This window comes from Sinohyriopsis cumingii, chromosome 2, assembly GCF_028554795.1.
Source record: "Sinohyriopsis cumingii isolate HCF-2022 chromosome 2, ASM2855479v2, whole genome shotgun sequence".
Classification (NCBI taxonomy): Eukaryota; Metazoa; Mollusca; class Bivalvia; order Unionida; family Unionidae; genus Sinohyriopsis; species Sinohyriopsis cumingii.
Window position 1 is genome coordinate 58234974 of NC_142962.1, and position 19211 is coordinate 58254184.

At 34.8% G+C, this 19211-nt stretch overlaps 1 protein-coding gene across 1 annotated transcript in view; it reads left to right on the top strand.

Moving 5' to 3' along the window:
• The window catches only part of LOC149804946 (exportin-5-like), a 119081-nt gene that overhangs the window by 8107 nt on the left and 91763 nt on the right, over nucleotides 1-19211 (top strand). The window contains exons 3-7 of the mRNA XM_089946115.1: nucleotides 3221-3293; nucleotides 8476-8613; nucleotides 13203-13385; nucleotides 14327-14545; nucleotides 17982-18058. Of these exons, the coding sequence (XP_089802241.1) occupies nucleotides 3221-3293; nucleotides 8476-8613; nucleotides 13203-13385; nucleotides 14327-14545; nucleotides 17982-18058 (690 nt within the window). The remainder of the gene's footprint in view (nucleotides 1-3220; nucleotides 3294-8475; nucleotides 8614-13202; nucleotides 13386-14326; nucleotides 14546-17981; nucleotides 18059-19211) is intronic.

Consider the following 19211-nt stretch of genomic DNA (forward strand, 5'->3'; position numbering starts at 1 on the left):
ATGGTTTTAGATGGTGTTTAATATTTTATTGTGTTGACTTATGTCTTCTTGGTAAATATGCTGTAAAGATTCCTATTCTTTTAAACAGAGAACTTTGTTTTAATGTAAACTTAATTGTGCCATATTCCAATAGCACCTGTTAGCAACAAACAGAATTATTATAGTGCAGCTAAAATTTATATTATGCTAGATGAATAAATGGATACATTTGTTTAATAGTAAGTTCATGTTGTAACAATAAAAAAAATGTTAGTCCACAGCAACAAAAGCAATGTCTACTACCACTATTATTCAAAAAGACAACTTGTTTACTACTGGTAATTTTGGTTTACAATTTAATTTTTTTATTTGCTATAATAAAAGAACATCTGAACACCCAAAAATTATCAGTTATAAGGGTTAGGCAGTTAGAAACCATAAGCATATGTATAAAAGTTTCCCAAAATACACATTTTGTGGTGAAGAATTCCCAGTTTCCTGGATGGAGTCCCTAAACTTGTATCTTGTATCTTTTGAAACTTATTTTATTTCACATCTTACTATGACTGCATTGAGCTTCCAACACATTCTTGTAACCAACACAGCTCAGTAACTATTCAGCATATTTTGATGCAACCAGATTTTGCATGTGGCTTTACCTGGAGTGTTAGTTTGTAGCATTCCGCTTAGGGGGCACTTCACCAGTTATTATGTACGTTTGAAAGAGTGACGTATGTGAGGTGAAGTTGTTTGCATTTGAAACGTACACAATGGAGATAATGTTGGCATACCTCTATGCCTCTTTAATGTAATGTGGCTGACATTTCTTTGGATATTATACTCGAGGAAATTGTACATGATCTGCTCTCTTGTGCTCGAAAAATCGGCCTGAATTGGTCTAAAGTACGCTATGTTTATCAGCTATTTAAAAGGGGAAAATGAATTTTGTCAGACTAGACTATACCAGCTTCTGAGAGTGCAATTAATGAATTACCAAAAATATAAAATGTAAAGAAAAAGTTATTGGCTCTTTCTTTTTACAATTTACCTCAGAAAATGACCAAGTGGTGATAGAAGTTTTTTGAAAGGTGCACATGTGGAGTAAGGCCAAGCTGTATACTGTGCAACCTATATTACATCCATACACCAAAATTAGCCTATCGTGTGCTGAAAAATGGTGTTACGCACCACAACAACAACAACAACATGAAAATAAAATGAATTAAAGTTTCTTTGAACAAGACCTAAGATATACAAGGTCTTTTTTGAATAGCCATTATAGCCAGTGAGGGAACCTGAGGAAAATCTTTTTCTTTAAAATTCTAACCCTATGCAAAATGCAGAACTGTAGTGCCACATTACAGGAGTTATGATTGCCAATTTCCTGACTTTTATTTCCTGTCCATGATGTTTTTGGTGCATTTCAATCAAATTTGCATGCAGTTTTATATTGATGAGTCCTTGAATGAGTCTCATTTTAATGAGTCCTTGAATGAGTCTCATTTTAATTGTTCCACATTGTCATTTAGGGCATTGTCATTTAGGGCAATTATTTGCATTGATTTTGATAGAATATTGTATTTCAACCAGAGTAGTTACTGACCTTTTAACTGATGAGACTCTGAATTAGATTTCTAGTTTTCCATACCATTATTTAGAAGATTTATGAGTATTAAAGACCCATGTCTCATCTCCAAACTTTGGTTTTCCAAAGAAGTTCTTCAGTTTAAAGCCAAATTTTTGAAATGAATAGGGCATTTTTTGATACACTGCTAGAAGCTCTTATTAAATTTTGGATAAAGTGTAACTTGTCCTAAAGCTCTCTAACTCAATTTGCACAATCAAAAGATTTAATGATTTTTCATTAAATCTTTAAATTTTCAGTATCAGCATGTTTGCATTTTTGAGCTAGCAGCAGAGTGGAAGATGACTGAAAATCATTTATGTAAAATACTCAGTACTGAATGATTTGTTGACCCTGAATTTAGTAGATAATGAGACGTAGGTAAGACTTTGAAGTTTTTGAAAGTCATAAAACCTTGTGCAAGTCATGATAAAAGCTACTTTTCCTGAGGTTGTTCGGAACCCTTGTATCAAATGAGTACCTGAATCTGAAACCTTGTATCAAATGAGAATCTGATTTTAAGACATATCAAATGAGTACCTGATTCTGAAACCTTGTATCAAATGAGTACCTGAATCTGAAACCTTGTATCAAATGAGTATCTGATTTTGAGACATATCAAATGAGTACCTGATTCTGAAACCTTGTATCAAATGAGTACCTGAATCTGAAACCTTGTATCAAATGAGTATCTGATTTTGAGACATACCAAATGAGTATCTGATTCTGAAACCTTGTATCAAATGAGTACCTGATTTTAAAACCTTGTATCAAATGAGTATCTGATTCTGAAACCTTGTATCAAATCAGTATCTGATTTTGAGACTCATCCGATGAGTACCTGATTCTGAAACCTTGTATCAAATGAGTACCTGATTCTAAAACCTTGTATCAAATGAGTATCTGATTCTGAAACCTTGTATCAAATCAGTATCTGATTTTGAGACTCATCCGATGAGTACCTGATTCTGAAACCTTGTATCAAATGAGTACCTGATTCTAAAACCTTGTATCAAATGAGTATCTGATTCTGAAACCTTGTATCAAATCAGTATGTAATACAGATTTAGATTCCTCACTGTCAAGGATAACATCACATAATAAAAGTCATGCAACAGTCATGCTCCTTGTAGATGCAGTGTACAATCTGAGTAGGTGGATAGAATCTAAGTAAAAGAACAGTAACACAGTAGGACATTGTCTTTTTGTTATGAAATAATTGTGTAGGGTATATAATAAACACATCTTCAGTAACAGGATCCAGGTGCTTGTATTGAATCTCATTTGATGGCAGTAGGACATCAGATCATGCTCAACACTTCAAGTCTTGCGAGATCAAATGTCCTTCCTCTATCAAACTCAGTGTGATACAAGCACATAGAACAAGTTACTGTACTGATTACATGTACATACCACTTTATTCATTTGACTGAATCTTTAGTACAGTAGTTTTCCTGTACACCTTACATTTGTACCTTGCTATGCTAGGATCTGTATTAGTGTGACAGGTGTTCTTACAACACTATATTCAGGCAAGGTTTAGGGTCTCAGTGAATCCCATATTTGTTTCCTTTGTCTTGGATATACTTTACGATATTTACTTTTGGTATCTTGCAGGTTCAATTGGAATTCATTACGCAAAGAAGAAAAAGAAACTTTGAAGAAGAATTCTCTTGAAATGATTGCATTTGTGAGTTGATTTAATACATATGCTGAAATAGATCATTAATGTGATTGAAAGGGATTACAAACTGTTTTCACTGATAAGAGAATTCCACATAAAATGTACACATATCTGCTGAAACCATATGAAATTTTAGCTGTCTTGCAATTGTAAAAGTAAATTTTCACATATGAGTGAATTTTGCATTAAAAGATATGTATGTAAGAAAGCTTGGGAATTACAAAACCATTTGAATCAGTACAGGGGGGAAAATATATTTTGGAAAAAGCCCAGAAACCATTCAGCATATTCAGATTTATTCCATTGTGTACCTAGATGTGCTTTTTATGGCTTTCATCTTATCAACTCCATTTTGGATAGTTATCATCCTTAGCCATTAACTGCATATCTTCACATTAGATGTTCCTGGTAACTAGTATAGTTCGAGAACTATTCAGTATACTGGCATAGCTCAAGAATCATTCAACATATTTGGATATAATTTGGTATGAACATTGCCTTGTAGGGGTTTAGTGTAGTTTGAAAGAGTTATGGTCCATGAATTGCATATTTTCCATGTGATAGCTTCACCAAACTATATTGGATTTCAACCAGATTTAGCATGTAGCTTAAGATTTATGAAGCCCTGAATGTAATTTTTTTAAAAATTGTAATAGTTCAGAATGGCCTAAGATTGATAAATCAGATCCTGTAAACTTGTTTATGTGTCAGTGACCCATTGAGATTGTCAAGAAATTTCGGCAGTGCTCGTAATCTTCAGGTTTCTTTAAGGGGTAAGGGTGGCACACATGGTACACTTGGCCTTTTTAACACCTTGATAGTACAATTAGCAGGAAAACCACTTGACCTAGTCCTGTGAAATTTTATATGCTTGTTTATATGGATCATCAGTTGACCTGATACAGCTGACAGGCTGTTTAATTGGATTTTGTATTTGCTGTTAGTAATTGCGCTTGTTGGACGTTTTTCAGTAAAACTCGTCAGCATGATTTGGTTGAAATTGATCTAGGCAAATGAAAATTTGAAAGTCTGTTTTTATAGCAGTAATACATTACCTACTTCATTTGCATTGCTTTTCCTTTTCTGAAGTCCTAGTCTCCAATCCAAGCTAAGTATTCTACTTCAGTTAGTATTGGTTTTGGAGGGCATGAATTGAAAAGGACATAATTCCAATCTATTCAGTTATAGCAAACATGGTAAATACCTTCCTAATTTTCCTTAGACTCATGTGTAGCATGCGTGTGCTATAGTGCTCATTGATATTCTTTTTTTTTCTATTCATTTTTAAACATCTTTTAGACATGTCAGATACCATTATTAGTTGACTGAGTGTTTATATCCTCAGTCCTTGCTTTATATAAGTGTTTTCTGTGTTCCTTTTGTTAATTTGGAATGATTTTTTACTTTGCTTAGCATGTGACACTTCAGTAAATTGCATTCCCCTTCACAGTTCTGGTGCTTGGGTAATTACATCTTCACTATTCAAGTTTCTGGCATGTTAACCCAATCTACACCTTGGCGGATTGATCAGGTATTTCAGTGTTTTGTCCTAGCAACATCAATTTCATTTCATGAGTTGTCTCCCATACAAGGTAATGCCAACAAATCAATAGCGTGCAACTGCAGTGTACATCGGCCAAAAATGGTGGAGGTAATTGTCTTCAAAAGGATACTTGTAAGTTTAATATTGAAAGTGTGAATACATACCAGAAAAGCCATTATAGGTGTATTTGGGGGAAAGGATATATTTGTATGAACATGGGCTGGCAGCAGTGCTAAAAAATCCAATAGCCAGATGTATGGGGCCCTCATATTTTAGATTGGGTCCGTCCTGTATTCTACATGAGGTGCCCATTGGGCTTGTGAAAAGATTATAATTTTCCTGAGGAAACTTTGTTTTCGCTGATGAAATGTGTAAAGGTATTTTCAAGATGTTGACATACCTGCAATAACAATGTGAATTATGAATCAGATCACCACTGTTCTGTGTGAAATTGACGTCTGATTTTAATCAAATTGAAGCATGGTGTGTCATGCTAACAATATGATTTTGTACTCCCTAACCCCCCAGACATGGTTGTGATTCAAGAAAACACAATTTTCAGTAATCTTACAAAATAGACCCACAACCCACCCACCCCAACTTTCAGTATATGCACATTACATGCACCATGTATAAACGGTAAACAGTCATGATTGGAGCTGATGTAAAACTGTCCCATGGCAGTTTAAATAGTGGCAATTTAAGACAATAAGGTCAGGTATAAACCACCAATTCACATATTACTTAATTGTCTGACTATAGCTAATGACATGTTTTTGAAAGCTGCATTGGGTGAGCCCATTGTGCTAATTTGCACAGGTAGGATCAGGAAGTGGAACAACCCATTATAGATAAATATAAATAAAGCTATAGATATGTGTTCAGGAATAAAAGTTATTTCTTTGCCTTGAATGAGAATGTTTAAGCTTTATGTATTATATTTTTGACAAGTTTGTGAATAGTGACGTTTCTTTGAAGTCGGATTTTACTGCATATATAGAATACAAAGCATGATCATTTCAGTTGTTGGAATAGTGTCCAAGAGTAATTCATTTTTTAAGCCAATTGAGGAAGCAATTAACTGTCAGCAAAACATAACAAAAATATATTTCAGAACTGTTGGTTGATGGAGTTTTACTTTGTGAAGCACACCAGCAAATACAAAAAAACCCCAAATAAACAAAAGAACCTACAGATAACAGGGAGGTGGGCCGCTATTAATGCTTTGCACATACTGCAAACGAACAGATAGACTCACAATCCAGCAGAGAAGTCCAGTCCCCAGTGGGTGTAGTGATGATCATTAATGACACTTGCATTACCATCAAACCCCTTTGAACCCAATTGAATTTATATTCAAATTGTAACTATTGCAATGTTTTGTGACAATATTGAAAAATGGGACATTTTGGGCATGTGGAAATTGGAGTTTGAGCTTGTGAAATTTCAGTCAGGGCTTGTGGGCTTATTTAAGTCATTAGCCCTGGACCTGTGTTTAAAAAAAAATTCTTTGAGCACCAACTGGCAGTAGAAATTACTTATTTATGAGTCCATTCCAGTTGTGTTCTGCCCTTGTCTTGATCATGTAGGAACAGTTCAAATTTGAACAACTTTATTTTGTTTGGATGGAGCAGCAATTCATAGACCTGAAGCACTGAAATATCAGATCAATCTGCCAAGGTGTAGAAAAAGTTGACACAATGGAACCTTGGTGAGTAAAGATGTGATAAGTATTGTTTACCCTGTTTGAGTTCTGTTTTTGTTTTATTTTGTGCATTTTTTTTTGTATTACACCAAGGCAGATCTCCACTTCTTGTTGCATCCTGGTAGCCCCTCTCCCCTGGCACCAGTGGTCAGTTTTAAGCGACCTCCTGGTCAATAAGCCCAAGTGATTGCCACAGAGGAGGGCAAGCTTTCCCCCACCCCAATGGCCATGCTGTTGAGGCACAGGGGTTCTCTCTGACTCATTTTTTGAGAAAGGTTGCCAAATGCATCATCCAGGCTAGAAGGCAAATTTGCTTCCTTGGTTTGTATTGCAGAGTGGAAAATCCTATGTAATTGTTGTTAGCAAACAAGTTGATCCTAGCTGTCCCACATTAAATGCAGATGAAGCCTTTTTTCTTTTCCTTTCTGAGGAAAGAGAATATTTTGTGTCCACTATTAGGGGGATGTTGGGCAGTCATTTCAAACACACCAAATATTCTCAAAAGGGTTCCTCCACTTGGTCAGACCCTTATCATTCTGATCTCATCAGGTATGCAGAGACTGATATCTTGCTTGCTGTCTATATGGATTCTTTTGTTATGTCAAAACCCCATTTGTACCTTTGAGTGAAGCTGTAATTGATAAAAAATTTCATAAGAATCTTTTCTGGGTCATTTTATTGTCAACAATCATGGGTGAGCTTCATGTTTTGTCAATGGAAAATGGGTGTTTATGGCTCAAAGGTAATGATGATTCAGTTTCTCTTCTTTGCCAACCTTGGTGTCTGGCTAAGTATCAGCCACCTTCAGTAGCTTCACTTTGTATTGAGATAACCAGTCTCAGCGATATCTGTATTGGTAATGATTTAGATAGAATTCTTGGTCCAGTCAGAGCTTTATAGTTTTATTTGTCTTCCTTTAAAGGGAGACAGAACGGTTGGAATTGCCTATTTCTTCTTTTAAAGGGTTCCTCTGATATATCAGCAGATATAAAGAGAACTTGTAAGTCCATCATTAGAATTAAAGCCCGTGAAGTTAGGTCTATTACTACATCTTGAGGGAATTTTAATCACTCTTCTTTGAATGATGTTACAACAACAGCCTTCTGGCAGTCACACAACCTTCTTTCACCTTTAGTCTTTGACTAAGGAGAATGAAGGCATATTTTGTGTGTGTGTGTGTGTGTGTAGGGGGGGGTCCTATGGTAACAGCACAATATGTGGTACCTTCTACCAGAGTACAGTAGTGAACACTCCTACCACAAGGGTAAGTGCAGTTGTTTTCTATACCAGATTTGTTGAGTTGTCAGTCTACTTGTAACTGGTAACTTCAGCATTGTACTTTTGGGTGTGTAAAGCTAATTTTAATTATGTAATACTTACCTGCTATTATTGCAAAGATTCCCTTCTCCCAAGCCACTCTGATGTCTTGATGGCTAGGTCAAAGTCAAAAGAGGAAGGTAATTCTTATGTAGATTATGACTAAGAAGTAAGACTGGGATCATGCCATTTTCAATTTTGGCATTCCAATACTAATCGGAGGAGGGAATAAATAGCTTGGACTGAGAACTGGGAGTCATGGAAAAGGAGAAGCAATGCAGTAGTAGCACATAAGTATTACATAATTGAAATTATTTTTACTCCCTGGCTACATTTATATAAACATGAGCATAATATGATTGAATTTTTCCTTTAAAATTACCTTTTATATTGACATAACTTGTCAACAAATTTAGAAACTGCATGCCCAAGGCAAATGAAAGTTGGTAAGCCTGTCAGTATACATAGGTAGATAACCAGATAAACTTCTTGTGCCATTTAATTGAATTGATCCAAGATTTGATCTCCTCTCTGCTCACTAAGGCTGCAGTTTATAAACAAAATTCTAATTCTTTTCACAAATGAATCTTGCATATATTTAAATGTTTTATTTGTTTATGTAGGGGACAGGCAGTGTACTGGAGGAACCCATGCATATTAAGGATGCAGTATCACGAGTCATGGTTGAGATAATTAAACATGAGTGGCCTCAGCTTTGGCCAACTCTCCTCTCTGATTTCTATAATCTTTGTTTACAAGGGGTAAGTGTATATTACATATGAGTTGATGTTTTCAAGGAAAATAAATAAATAATAACCAAATACATAATGGACACATAAATGTAATTTTAAGTACTGAAGGACTGAGCATAAAAACACTGCTTGTTGTGTTGCTCTGGTAAATATGGTGACTGTATGTAGTTATAATAATTTGCTCGTAGCATTTGTTATGATCTGTACTTTACTTTTAATTATCTTAAAGTATTCAAACTTTCCAACATCCATGATATGTTAACTCACTGCTCTCATAATTTGGTATCATCTTTTTATTGTCCTAAATTTAGTAGCATCTTTGTACTGTTGTAAATAATGTAATTATATGATTTGTCTTGTGCTAGTTTTGATTTAAATTGAAGTCTGCTCATAATATATATCAAGACTACTGGTATGTTTGCCTGCAAGTTCAGCTCTCAAATTCATGTTGGAAATTGAAATGTACTCAGAAATCTGTGTTAGGCAGTACTAAACAAAGTGGGAAAAAATTGTCATAAGTTATCTGTTTAAAACGGGGGCCTCGAGTGGCAGAGTGGTTTAAAGCTCTCACCATTACGGATCACTGCCATCTCACCTCTGTCTGCACTTGTTCGAGTCTCAGATTCAGCCAATGTGGGTATGTGAGAAAGCTTGCCAGTAGCTTCTCGTGGGTCGGTGGTTCTTTCTGGGGTTTCCCGGGTTCTTCCTCCACCATTAATACTGGCTGCCATGTAAAGCCTATCATGTGCTGAAAAATGGCATTAAACCCAACAACAACAACAACTGTTTAAAACAGCTGATTATGGTACCTGTATGAAAAATTTAAGATTAAGTTTCACACTGTTGTTCTCTGTAAGCTGAAAGAAGTGAATTTTCACTGATTTCTATTTGAATATTATTCTGAATACTTGTTAACTTTGAAGATCAAACTTTGCATTTTGAGCTATTGAAGTTAAGAATGAATTTAGAGCAATCGTTCAATATTAGTATAATGGCTATTGAAGTTAAGAATGAATTTAGAGCAATCGTTCAATATTATTATAATGGCTATTGAAGTTAAGAATGAATTTAGAGCAATCATTCAATATTAGTATAATGGCTATTGAAGTTAAGAATGAATTTAGAGCAATCGTTCAATATTAGTATAATGGCTATTGAAGTTAAGAATGAATTTAGAGCAATCGTTCAATATTAGTATAATAGCTATTGAAGTTAAGAATGAATTTAGAGCAATCGTTCAAGATTAGTATAATAGCTATTGAAGTTAAGAATGAATTTAGAGCAATCGTTCAATATTAGTATAATAGCTATTGAAGTTAAGAATGAATTTAGTGCAATCGTTCAAGATTAGTATAATAGCTATTGAAGTTAAGAATGAATTTAGAGCAATCGTTCAGTATTAGTATAATACAAAGTAGCTCAGTTGGTGGAGTGTCAGGCTTGTAATCCAAGGGTTATGGGTTTGATAACCATGTGATGGTTAAATGTATCCTTGGGAAAGGTACTTAACTACCATTCTTTTGGCATGATAACATGTTAAAAGTGCCATTAAAACCCATTAAAAGAAAAGCAATGTTTATACAGTAAAACCTGTTATGAGAGACCGCCCCTTCTGCCAACCAAAAGCGGTCTCTCAAGACAGATGGTCTCTCATAAGAGGTGTGTGAAAATGGACAGGTTTTCAGGGTCAATAGTTAGCATTGTTGAAAAATAAATAATACCCATACTCAATGTACATGTATCATATCCTTTATTCATAAATCTTGTTAAATATTGCATGCATATAATAAAATTTATATTTCAACATCACATTAATATATACAACAAATGAACAGTTAGATATGATGTATATATCTTATTCTGTACACTTATTCACTTGTTTTTTAAGAAATCCATTATACTTCTTTGTTGACATGTTTTACTCAGCTGTTTGGTCTGAACATGTATCTCCATTTCTGAGCAAATAAGCAAAATTTTGGGATCACCATGTTGTAAAGCATATTCTTTAATCTCTTTTAAATGTTCTGTGACTGTTGAATGTAAAATAACCTGAGGCAGAATTTCACCAACAGATGACTCATTGTCACTATCACTGTCTGCAGTTGGAGAAGTACCAGATTTACCTCTCTGAAGAATATCCTTCTCCCAGTCAGGCCCTGGGAATACATTAGAAGTTTCTAGACTGTGATCCATATTGGCATATTCTTCCAATGTCATGCCATTGAGAAGAGGTTCCATTGATGGATGCACATCTTTTTCGCTCTCTTCACTCTCTGGCATTATGGCTTCAACACTTACAGAAAAGCCACACTTGGCAAAACACCTTTCAATGGTGTATGAAGACAGAGCATCCCACACAGACTTGATCCATAAAATGGCATCTAGAACAGTGACAGTCTTAGATATTTCAGTTGCTGTAGAGCACTCATCCATTTTGTAAAGAATGTGTCGCAGCAGTTTCTTCCGATAATGAATTTTGACAGTCTGAATTATCCCTGCATCACAAGGCTGTAGTTTAGATGTTGTATTTGGGGGCAGAAAGACCAGTTTTACATTGCTAAACTGACAATCTGGGTGTGCACTGCAGTTGTCTACAATAATTAAAATGTTCTGATTTTTCCTTTTCATTTTATTGTTGACAGTTACAAGCCATTTACTAAAGATGTCTGATGTCATCCAAGCCTTTTTGTTGGATTCATAGGCAACACCCACAGATCTTAAATTAAATGACCTAAAACATCTTGGGTTGCGCGATTTGCCTATAATTAATGGGCCCAGTTTTTCTCCAGTTGCACTACATGCTAACAGTAGTGTCAACCTCTCCTTTGCTTTTTTCCCTCCTTTGCGAACATCATCTTTCACCACTAGGGACCTGTCAGGAAGTCTCTGTAAAAGAGTCCTGTTTCATCAGCATTAAAAATATCACATAGGTCATACCCTTCTGTGATGGTCGGTAGTCTTTTTTTCCAGTCATCAACTGTCTGTAAATTCACATCAGCTGATTCTCCACTGAGCACACTTGCTGTGATATTGTATCTATTTTTGAAGCTCTCCAGCCATCCGTTTGATGCAGCAAAGTCATCATAATTCAGTTCTGCTGAGACAATTATTGCCTTTTCCTGAATCAACTTTCCACTTACTGGTATGTTTTTACTCCTTGCAACACAAAACCACTCCCATACTCGCTCGTTCAGATCTCCGTAAATTGTCTGTCGTGCCATGGCATATTTCCTCTGTGCTTGTGCACCTTTCTGCCATTCGTTTCTAATGGACTCCTTGTCTTTGATTACATTTTGAACTTGCGTTTTACCGACGCTTAGGTGGCTTTGTGAAACACTAACAAAAGAAATAAAAAATAATTTTAAAAAAATCCGGAAATGATTCACACTTACTAGTATTAAAGACAATGAGCTCATTCACCCTCCAGGCATTATGGATTAACTGGAAGGACAAACGATGTACTCAAACCTACACTGAAGCCTTTTCAAACGATTTCTCACTGGGACATAAGGACTACCGGCGTTTTGTGAGTTTTCATAAAGATAAAGAAGAAATACAAACCTCTAAATTGACTGCGTATATCCATCATTACTCCCTTTGATGTCACTCTTACTGGCTATTCACATGACTTTGGCACTACAATGGCGGTTTTTGACATGTACTTTAGTTTGGTTTACTGCAGTTTACAAATGACACCGTACGCTGGAGTTATAAATTTCACAAAACTGGTACTGTAGCAAGACAGATTCTTTTTAAACAGAGCAATCTTTACTATTTTGGAGCAATCTTTACTATTTATGCAGTCTTTGTTACGAAGGATTAAATGATGGTTAGAGGTGTTTATCTCGATAGATGGTTGTTCAACTGTAGTGTTATTTAATGTGCACTTTGTTTGCATACTACATTATCCCGAGCTCAAGTGTTTACAAAGGATTAAGTTAAGGTCAGTGCTGTCAGTGTGTTTATTTTTTTTGGCAATGCGGTCGTTCATAGCAGTGTCAAAATGCATATTTTGCCAAGAAATTGCGGTCGCTGGTCGTGTTCAGCAGGTGGTCGTTCATAACAGCGTTTATATAGTAAAATCGATCTGTGCATTATGATTGTGGTCGGAAATGACAGGTGGTCGCTCATAGCAGAGGTCGCTCATGACAGGTTTACTGTGTATACGCTTATTATTCATGCATTCATTTGAATTTTGTTAACATCTTACACAGCATATCTTTCTGACATTGAAAGTAAATATAGGAATAGTAACTACAGTTGTAAATAAATGATAGTAAAAACCTTGCATACATGTATATGTCACATATCTTAAAAAATGGTCTCAAAATGACATGTCGGCAAGCAAAACTTACTGCAGGTTGATGATGTCCCGTAGATTCACACAAACTTTTTCACAAATCATTTGACTATTATGTAACTTCAGACAGGAGCATTTTACAAATTTTTACTGAGATTGATTTTTCTTTTCTTTTTTGAGATTAATTGCATAATGCGTAAAAATGGACACTTTAATATATAGTTGTCTAATACTTCATTTTGTGCTAATATTTCATTTACTTAAGGTTTAATTAAAATGATTTGTTGTATGATTCCAGGAAGTGCAGACAGAACTAGTTCTCAAAGTGTATTTGCGACTGGTGGAAGACGTAGTAATTTTCCAAAATCTTCCAACACAGAGACGCAGAGAGATAATGCAGGCTCTAACAGCTAATATGGCAGATATCTTTTGCTTGTTCATCACATTATTACAGGAACACACAGACAAGGCACAAAAATTTGTGAGTAGCTATGTTATTATGCTGCAGTAGTTTTCTGTTGGATTAGCAACATTTATGGCATTAACATTGGAATATCACTTGTCCCTTGGGCCTATTTCTGGCTAAGGAAAAACCCACTGTAGTGGTCAGTTCTCTACAATAGCTGAGATGGCTAATTCATAACTGTTCATCATAAAAACGATATGTTCCTTTGCACAAAACAAATTATTAATTTCTGAACTAAATTCACATGTAGATATTCTTCATTGAAGTTTATTTGATGAATTTTTATTGTACAAGTTGAAATCCAGCATTGTTTGAAGGGTCATATCCATTAGATGTTTTTCAAAACATCTTGTACTCATTCAGTAAAATAACCATAATGAATACTTCACTGTAAAATAACTTGACAGTATTATTCAGCAAGGTTCATCGTGTCTTGTGAGGGTGAGATTTTATTAATCACATTATCATAGAGACTTCAGATTAGTCAATATTATTATTTACATTATGTTGCACTGTGTTGCATCACTGTGTATTGGAAGAAGTGGTGGGTAAGTGGCTAGATAATGGGAACTGTAGAATCCATGAGTTGTGATACTTACCAAAGCTTGTGTCAGCTGTTTCTGTATGTTGATCAGAAAGGCCCATTTCTTTAACCTTATGTGGCCAGTAAGGTGTTAAAAGTGCCAATAGGAACTAACCATCCATCATCTCAACATGTCATAATTTTAGTAACAATATTTTATGACACAGCACACTGTTCTATGATGAACAGTTATTAATTATGATAAATGTTTGAAAACAAAGCTAGTTAATCAAATACATTACCATTGCATTTTATTTTTAAAAAATAAGCCAATATTAGTGTAACATCAACATTCCCTTTAAATTATGTTCTATTTTTTGCGATCTTATAAAGACAGCAAAATTAATAACTGTTTCCGTAATAATAATTTCAGTTGAAGAAAGAAGAAAATTCAGATAAAATATTGAGTCAGGTACATACGAGGGTCAGTGAAGCCATATTGACCACAATGGGTGGTTATCTGGACTGGGTAAACATGTCGCACATTCTGATGAAAGACAATGTACTGCTTCAGATGCTGTGTTTGTTGCTCAGCAACCCATCGTTACAGCTGCAGGCAGCTGAATGTCTACTTATAATTGTCAGTAGGAAGGTAAGTAATACTAAGAATTATTGCATAATAATCTTTTATTTGAGGATTTGAGAATATAAGTGATGGTTTAACTGTTGTGAATTGAGATTTATGGGGGATGCATTTGTGGAATTTAAAAATTTTCAAACACCATAATCACCATTAATAGCCATAATCTTACGCAAAATATTATTTCCATTCAAACACATTTTCACGAAAAATATGCGATTATGTAATTCGCAATGGCACCACATGACAGAGATTCATCATATCAAATGACTCTTGGAGTTTCTAACAGTACATCTTGGATTTTACGATTGCATTTTAACATTTGATGAAGCAAATGAAGTTTAACATATGCAGATGTGTTAAAATTATGGTCTTATTGTCTAATCTTAAATTGTTCTTTTTTTAACACCTTTACCTTTTTGAGTGTAAAATATTGGTTGTTCCATGAGGTTTATATTGCTCATCTAGGTCCTAGATAGTACAGGAGCAATATTCTCCACGGATCAGTTTAGTCGACATTTCTGGCATCTTGACAGGTAAATTGCAGCAAACGCAGCAGCTCACCATCACAAATTCTGACAATTTTGATTGTGTATTTCCCCCCTCCATGCCATCACCCCATAGACACCCATATTTGTCCTTATTTAGAAGCAGTATCACACTGTCTTCATCAGCAACTAATGTTGATCGTGTGACTAAACAGGGACAAGGGGCTTGAATTACCACCCATCTACATCAGCCTCCACATAATATGGGACCATTATAAGAAACGAAATTGAGTATGATCACCCATTTCCAAATGGATGAGACCATACAATGACTGTGAATATTATACAAATCAGTATGTTCTTTATACTTGGAAAATATATGGAATGAAAACTCCACAAACAAGTTGCAGAACATCAAACCCATCATTGGAGATTAGCATCCTTCATATAGAACTATTTGGAGGGATGAGGTGGTATTGTACTGATTGCATATTGGACACGTACTTGATTCATACAATGGTATTGATGGGTGAACCTCAACCACAGTGCATACCCTGTGAGTGTCTTTTGAAAGTATAGGCCAGTTAATCATTAAAACCCTGAAACTGGCTTGTGATAAGAATGAATTTTGACTGGTAACTATACCAGTTTAACATTGGTATATACCGTACAAATATGCCAGTGTTCACTCGTGTAAGCTTCTTTCATGGGAATGGAGCTATAGCATATAGAGTTAAAGCATTTGTAGTGATCATTCTTGGGATTGAAATTAATTGTGGACAATGTTATTGCTTTGGTTTATTTTTTTGTTCTGGTTTTTATATATTTTTATTATTATTGTAGAGGTAAAAAAATCATTAATTTACATGAATAATGTTTAAACTTAACGTTCTATTTAGTGAAGAAGCGAATTCTTTATACTAAAATAATTATTTTGTCACAACAATAATTCACAGGTGATAAAACAGAATATGTAGTACTTTTCTTGTTTAGAAGAAATGAAAATCGAAGACCTAATGTAATAATCGGGAGTTTTCTGCACAAATTGGAAGATGTTATGAAATCAGGAGGTAGGCTTGGAGAGACCCCAAAAATCAGGAATTGTTTTTCCCTCTTGGCATGAAAGTTGACGGGTATGGTGTAAGGTCGCTTACATCAAAGCAAACAACAACTCAGCTTTTATGGTATTAGCATAATTTTTGAAGCATTATTTCCGAAACTTTATTAATGTATTTTGGAGATATCATAAAAGTTGAGCGCAATAGTGCCCATGATTCGACTCTAAAAGGATGTACTTAATTCATCAAGTAATCAAACCTACAATGTACATGCGGTGGCCCCATTATGCAAATATGTTCAGTAGCCTAATTGAGAGCATTGAATCGAACCATATTGTTTGTTCTTTGTGTTGTCATACTGGGATTACATTATAATGAATTTAGGTATTTACGGTTTCAAAGCAAGGTAAAAACATAATTACTGGTGCACTGATATAAAATGTCCAATGCAATAATGCATATACAAACAATAATTGAGTCAAAAGGGAGAGGTTGTGTTACAGAAACTCATGATTGCTAAATTCGTCATCATTCTATCAAATTATACACAAACCTAAATTAGACAGAAACAATAAGAAAACAGAAAATTAAATTACTTTTCAAACAAGTTTATACCATTTCTTTTTAAAAATCCTGCATGCCAACCTTGAGATAAGTATGCTTGTAATTTTTTAAAATACAAGTTTGCCTAAATAAATGCATTTAGAACTTGCCTCATGCATCTTGAGATGCCTCAGAGTTGTAAGTTGGCTCATACGCGGGTCATGTACTTTTCAATGTTTATACCTGTTCAGTTTGGGTGGTTGGTTTATACGTGAACAGGCTTATTTTTGAGTGTATATGGTAACTTACTAATGTTGATGTGATTGGATAAGTAGAGAAAAACATAGTCTACTAAATAATTTCTTTTTCACAACAAGTCTTTGATTTCTGAAAGATGTTCTCATATACTGTGAAACTTTTCAGTAAGTTAGGCATCATTTTGATGTGGAGAAAGATTCCCTATTTTGAACTTTAACACATCATTGTGAGTCAGATATCTAAGAAGGTAAGAGACAAAGAAGTCCAAATTATTTGATTTTCGCTTGCTCCAAATCACCAGACTGTGCTGCTATATTAATGCAGTGTCATGCCAATGTAAACCCTCAACAGATATTTATGCAAACTTGTAATTACTTTTTATAAGAAAAATGTCAGTAGCTTGCATATGAAAGAACTCAAGCCACCTCAGTTCCACCAACTTTGATACTAAATGATCCATTTGGCACTCTAGCTTAGTAGCAGATGTATTTTGATTGTCAGTTAATTTCAGTTTGTAATCAACACTGCTCAACACCCAATTTATCCATTGGTTTCTAACACTATTGTAATGCAAAAGTTAAAATTGCTACTTTAAAAATTGTAGTACTATCACAATTTTTTAAACACAAAATATGTACCATGTGTCATAAAATATTACAGGTATAGAAGGAATACTGTTTGGATGACACATAGCAACAGCTTGTGTAAGTTCAGTCACTGACAGTTTCCATGATTTCTGTAGAAAACTAATTATAAAAATGTTAATGCTTGTTTTTAGGCATTTCTGAAGGCATCTGATTAATTGCATAAGTGTACACTAGAGGGTATTCAGTTGACACATTTTAAGAGCTATACAAACTGATCTGTTGGGAGAGAGAGGAAGGGATGGAGGGAGAGAAGGAGCAGATGAAGAGAGATGAAATAGCCCTAAATATAGAATTAAAGTTTTGAATAACATATTAAGTGCCGATATATTTTCTAATTGGGAAGAAAGAAGTTCCAAAAGTGTATCACCACTGTGGCAATATAATTTTTCTCCCACTAATATATTTTACAATCTTACTGTAATATAGAATAATGATGTGTATTTCATTTCTGTAGGGCAAGTTGGAGGATAGAAAACCTATTCTCATTCTGTTTAGTGAAGATGCCATGTGTCTTATATGGAATGCTGCAGTGTAAGTAGTCAAAATGATTCTTCAAATCATAATGCTAGTTTTCTCTTTATCACTAGCTCTGTATTGGAATATTTAATATGTTTTGTCTGTATACATCCATACTGGGCAGATGACTGTGCAAAACATTTGGTTAGATCTTCTGTTACATAATGCCTTGTCAAATCTGAGGCTACTCTCTTCACTGTGGGAACAGCGTAGACACAAGTTTTGCAATGTATTCAGTATTTTTGCAAGAATGCACAATTCCATGAATACACTCAGAATTTAATAATCCTCTCCATAATTTGTTTTTGCAGTGGAAATTGTGTAGTCGTTTTGCTGTGTGCATAACAAGACACATAACATTGATTAATATTAACTGACCTCAGTCTGGTCATGTGCGTGCATGATTTCCAGAACAACTGCTGTAATCAAGTGATTACTAAGTGACTTACCATATTTGAACAACGAGCTGCTTTTATTGATTATTTAGTCACAAAAAGCATTTTACCAGCAACACTTGGCAATATTCTACCTTGCAGACGTGCAATTTAGTGTTCAGTGTTAATGTATCTAGCGTTACATGTAGTCATGCAGTTTTAATGCATATGATATAGTGCCATTATTATAACACATGACTGCAAGGCCTAAAAGGAAGTTTTATCTTTATTCATTAAAAATTATATCTCATGCATGCACGCACACACACACACACACACACACTAAAAACTGCTTTATTTAAAACCAGAAAATGTCTCCTTGTCAGAGGAAAAACTGTTGCATATGTTATGGTAGATCTGGATGTTGCAGATTGGTGTATACAGTACCAAAACTAAAATCATTAGGAATCCTAGGGTGACAGCAGTATAATGTTGTTCTTACTATCAGCATACAACATCAGAAAATGTAAAGTATGGAAATTGTAATTAGCATTTTAAGTGAACATGATGACACACTAAAATCTAAAGAGTTTCCATTTCCTTAAAAAAATTACCCATCATCATATGGTGGGAGTGGTTCCACTTCTTACAACTCCAGCCTTCACTAGTGAAAAGATATCATCTGTGTCTCTTGACTTGATTCAGTACTGAAAATGCTAAAATGTTGTCTATTTATCAAGACAGACGTCAGACAGTTTTGGTCTTCTTATGGTGCCAAATCCTAGCATTCACCA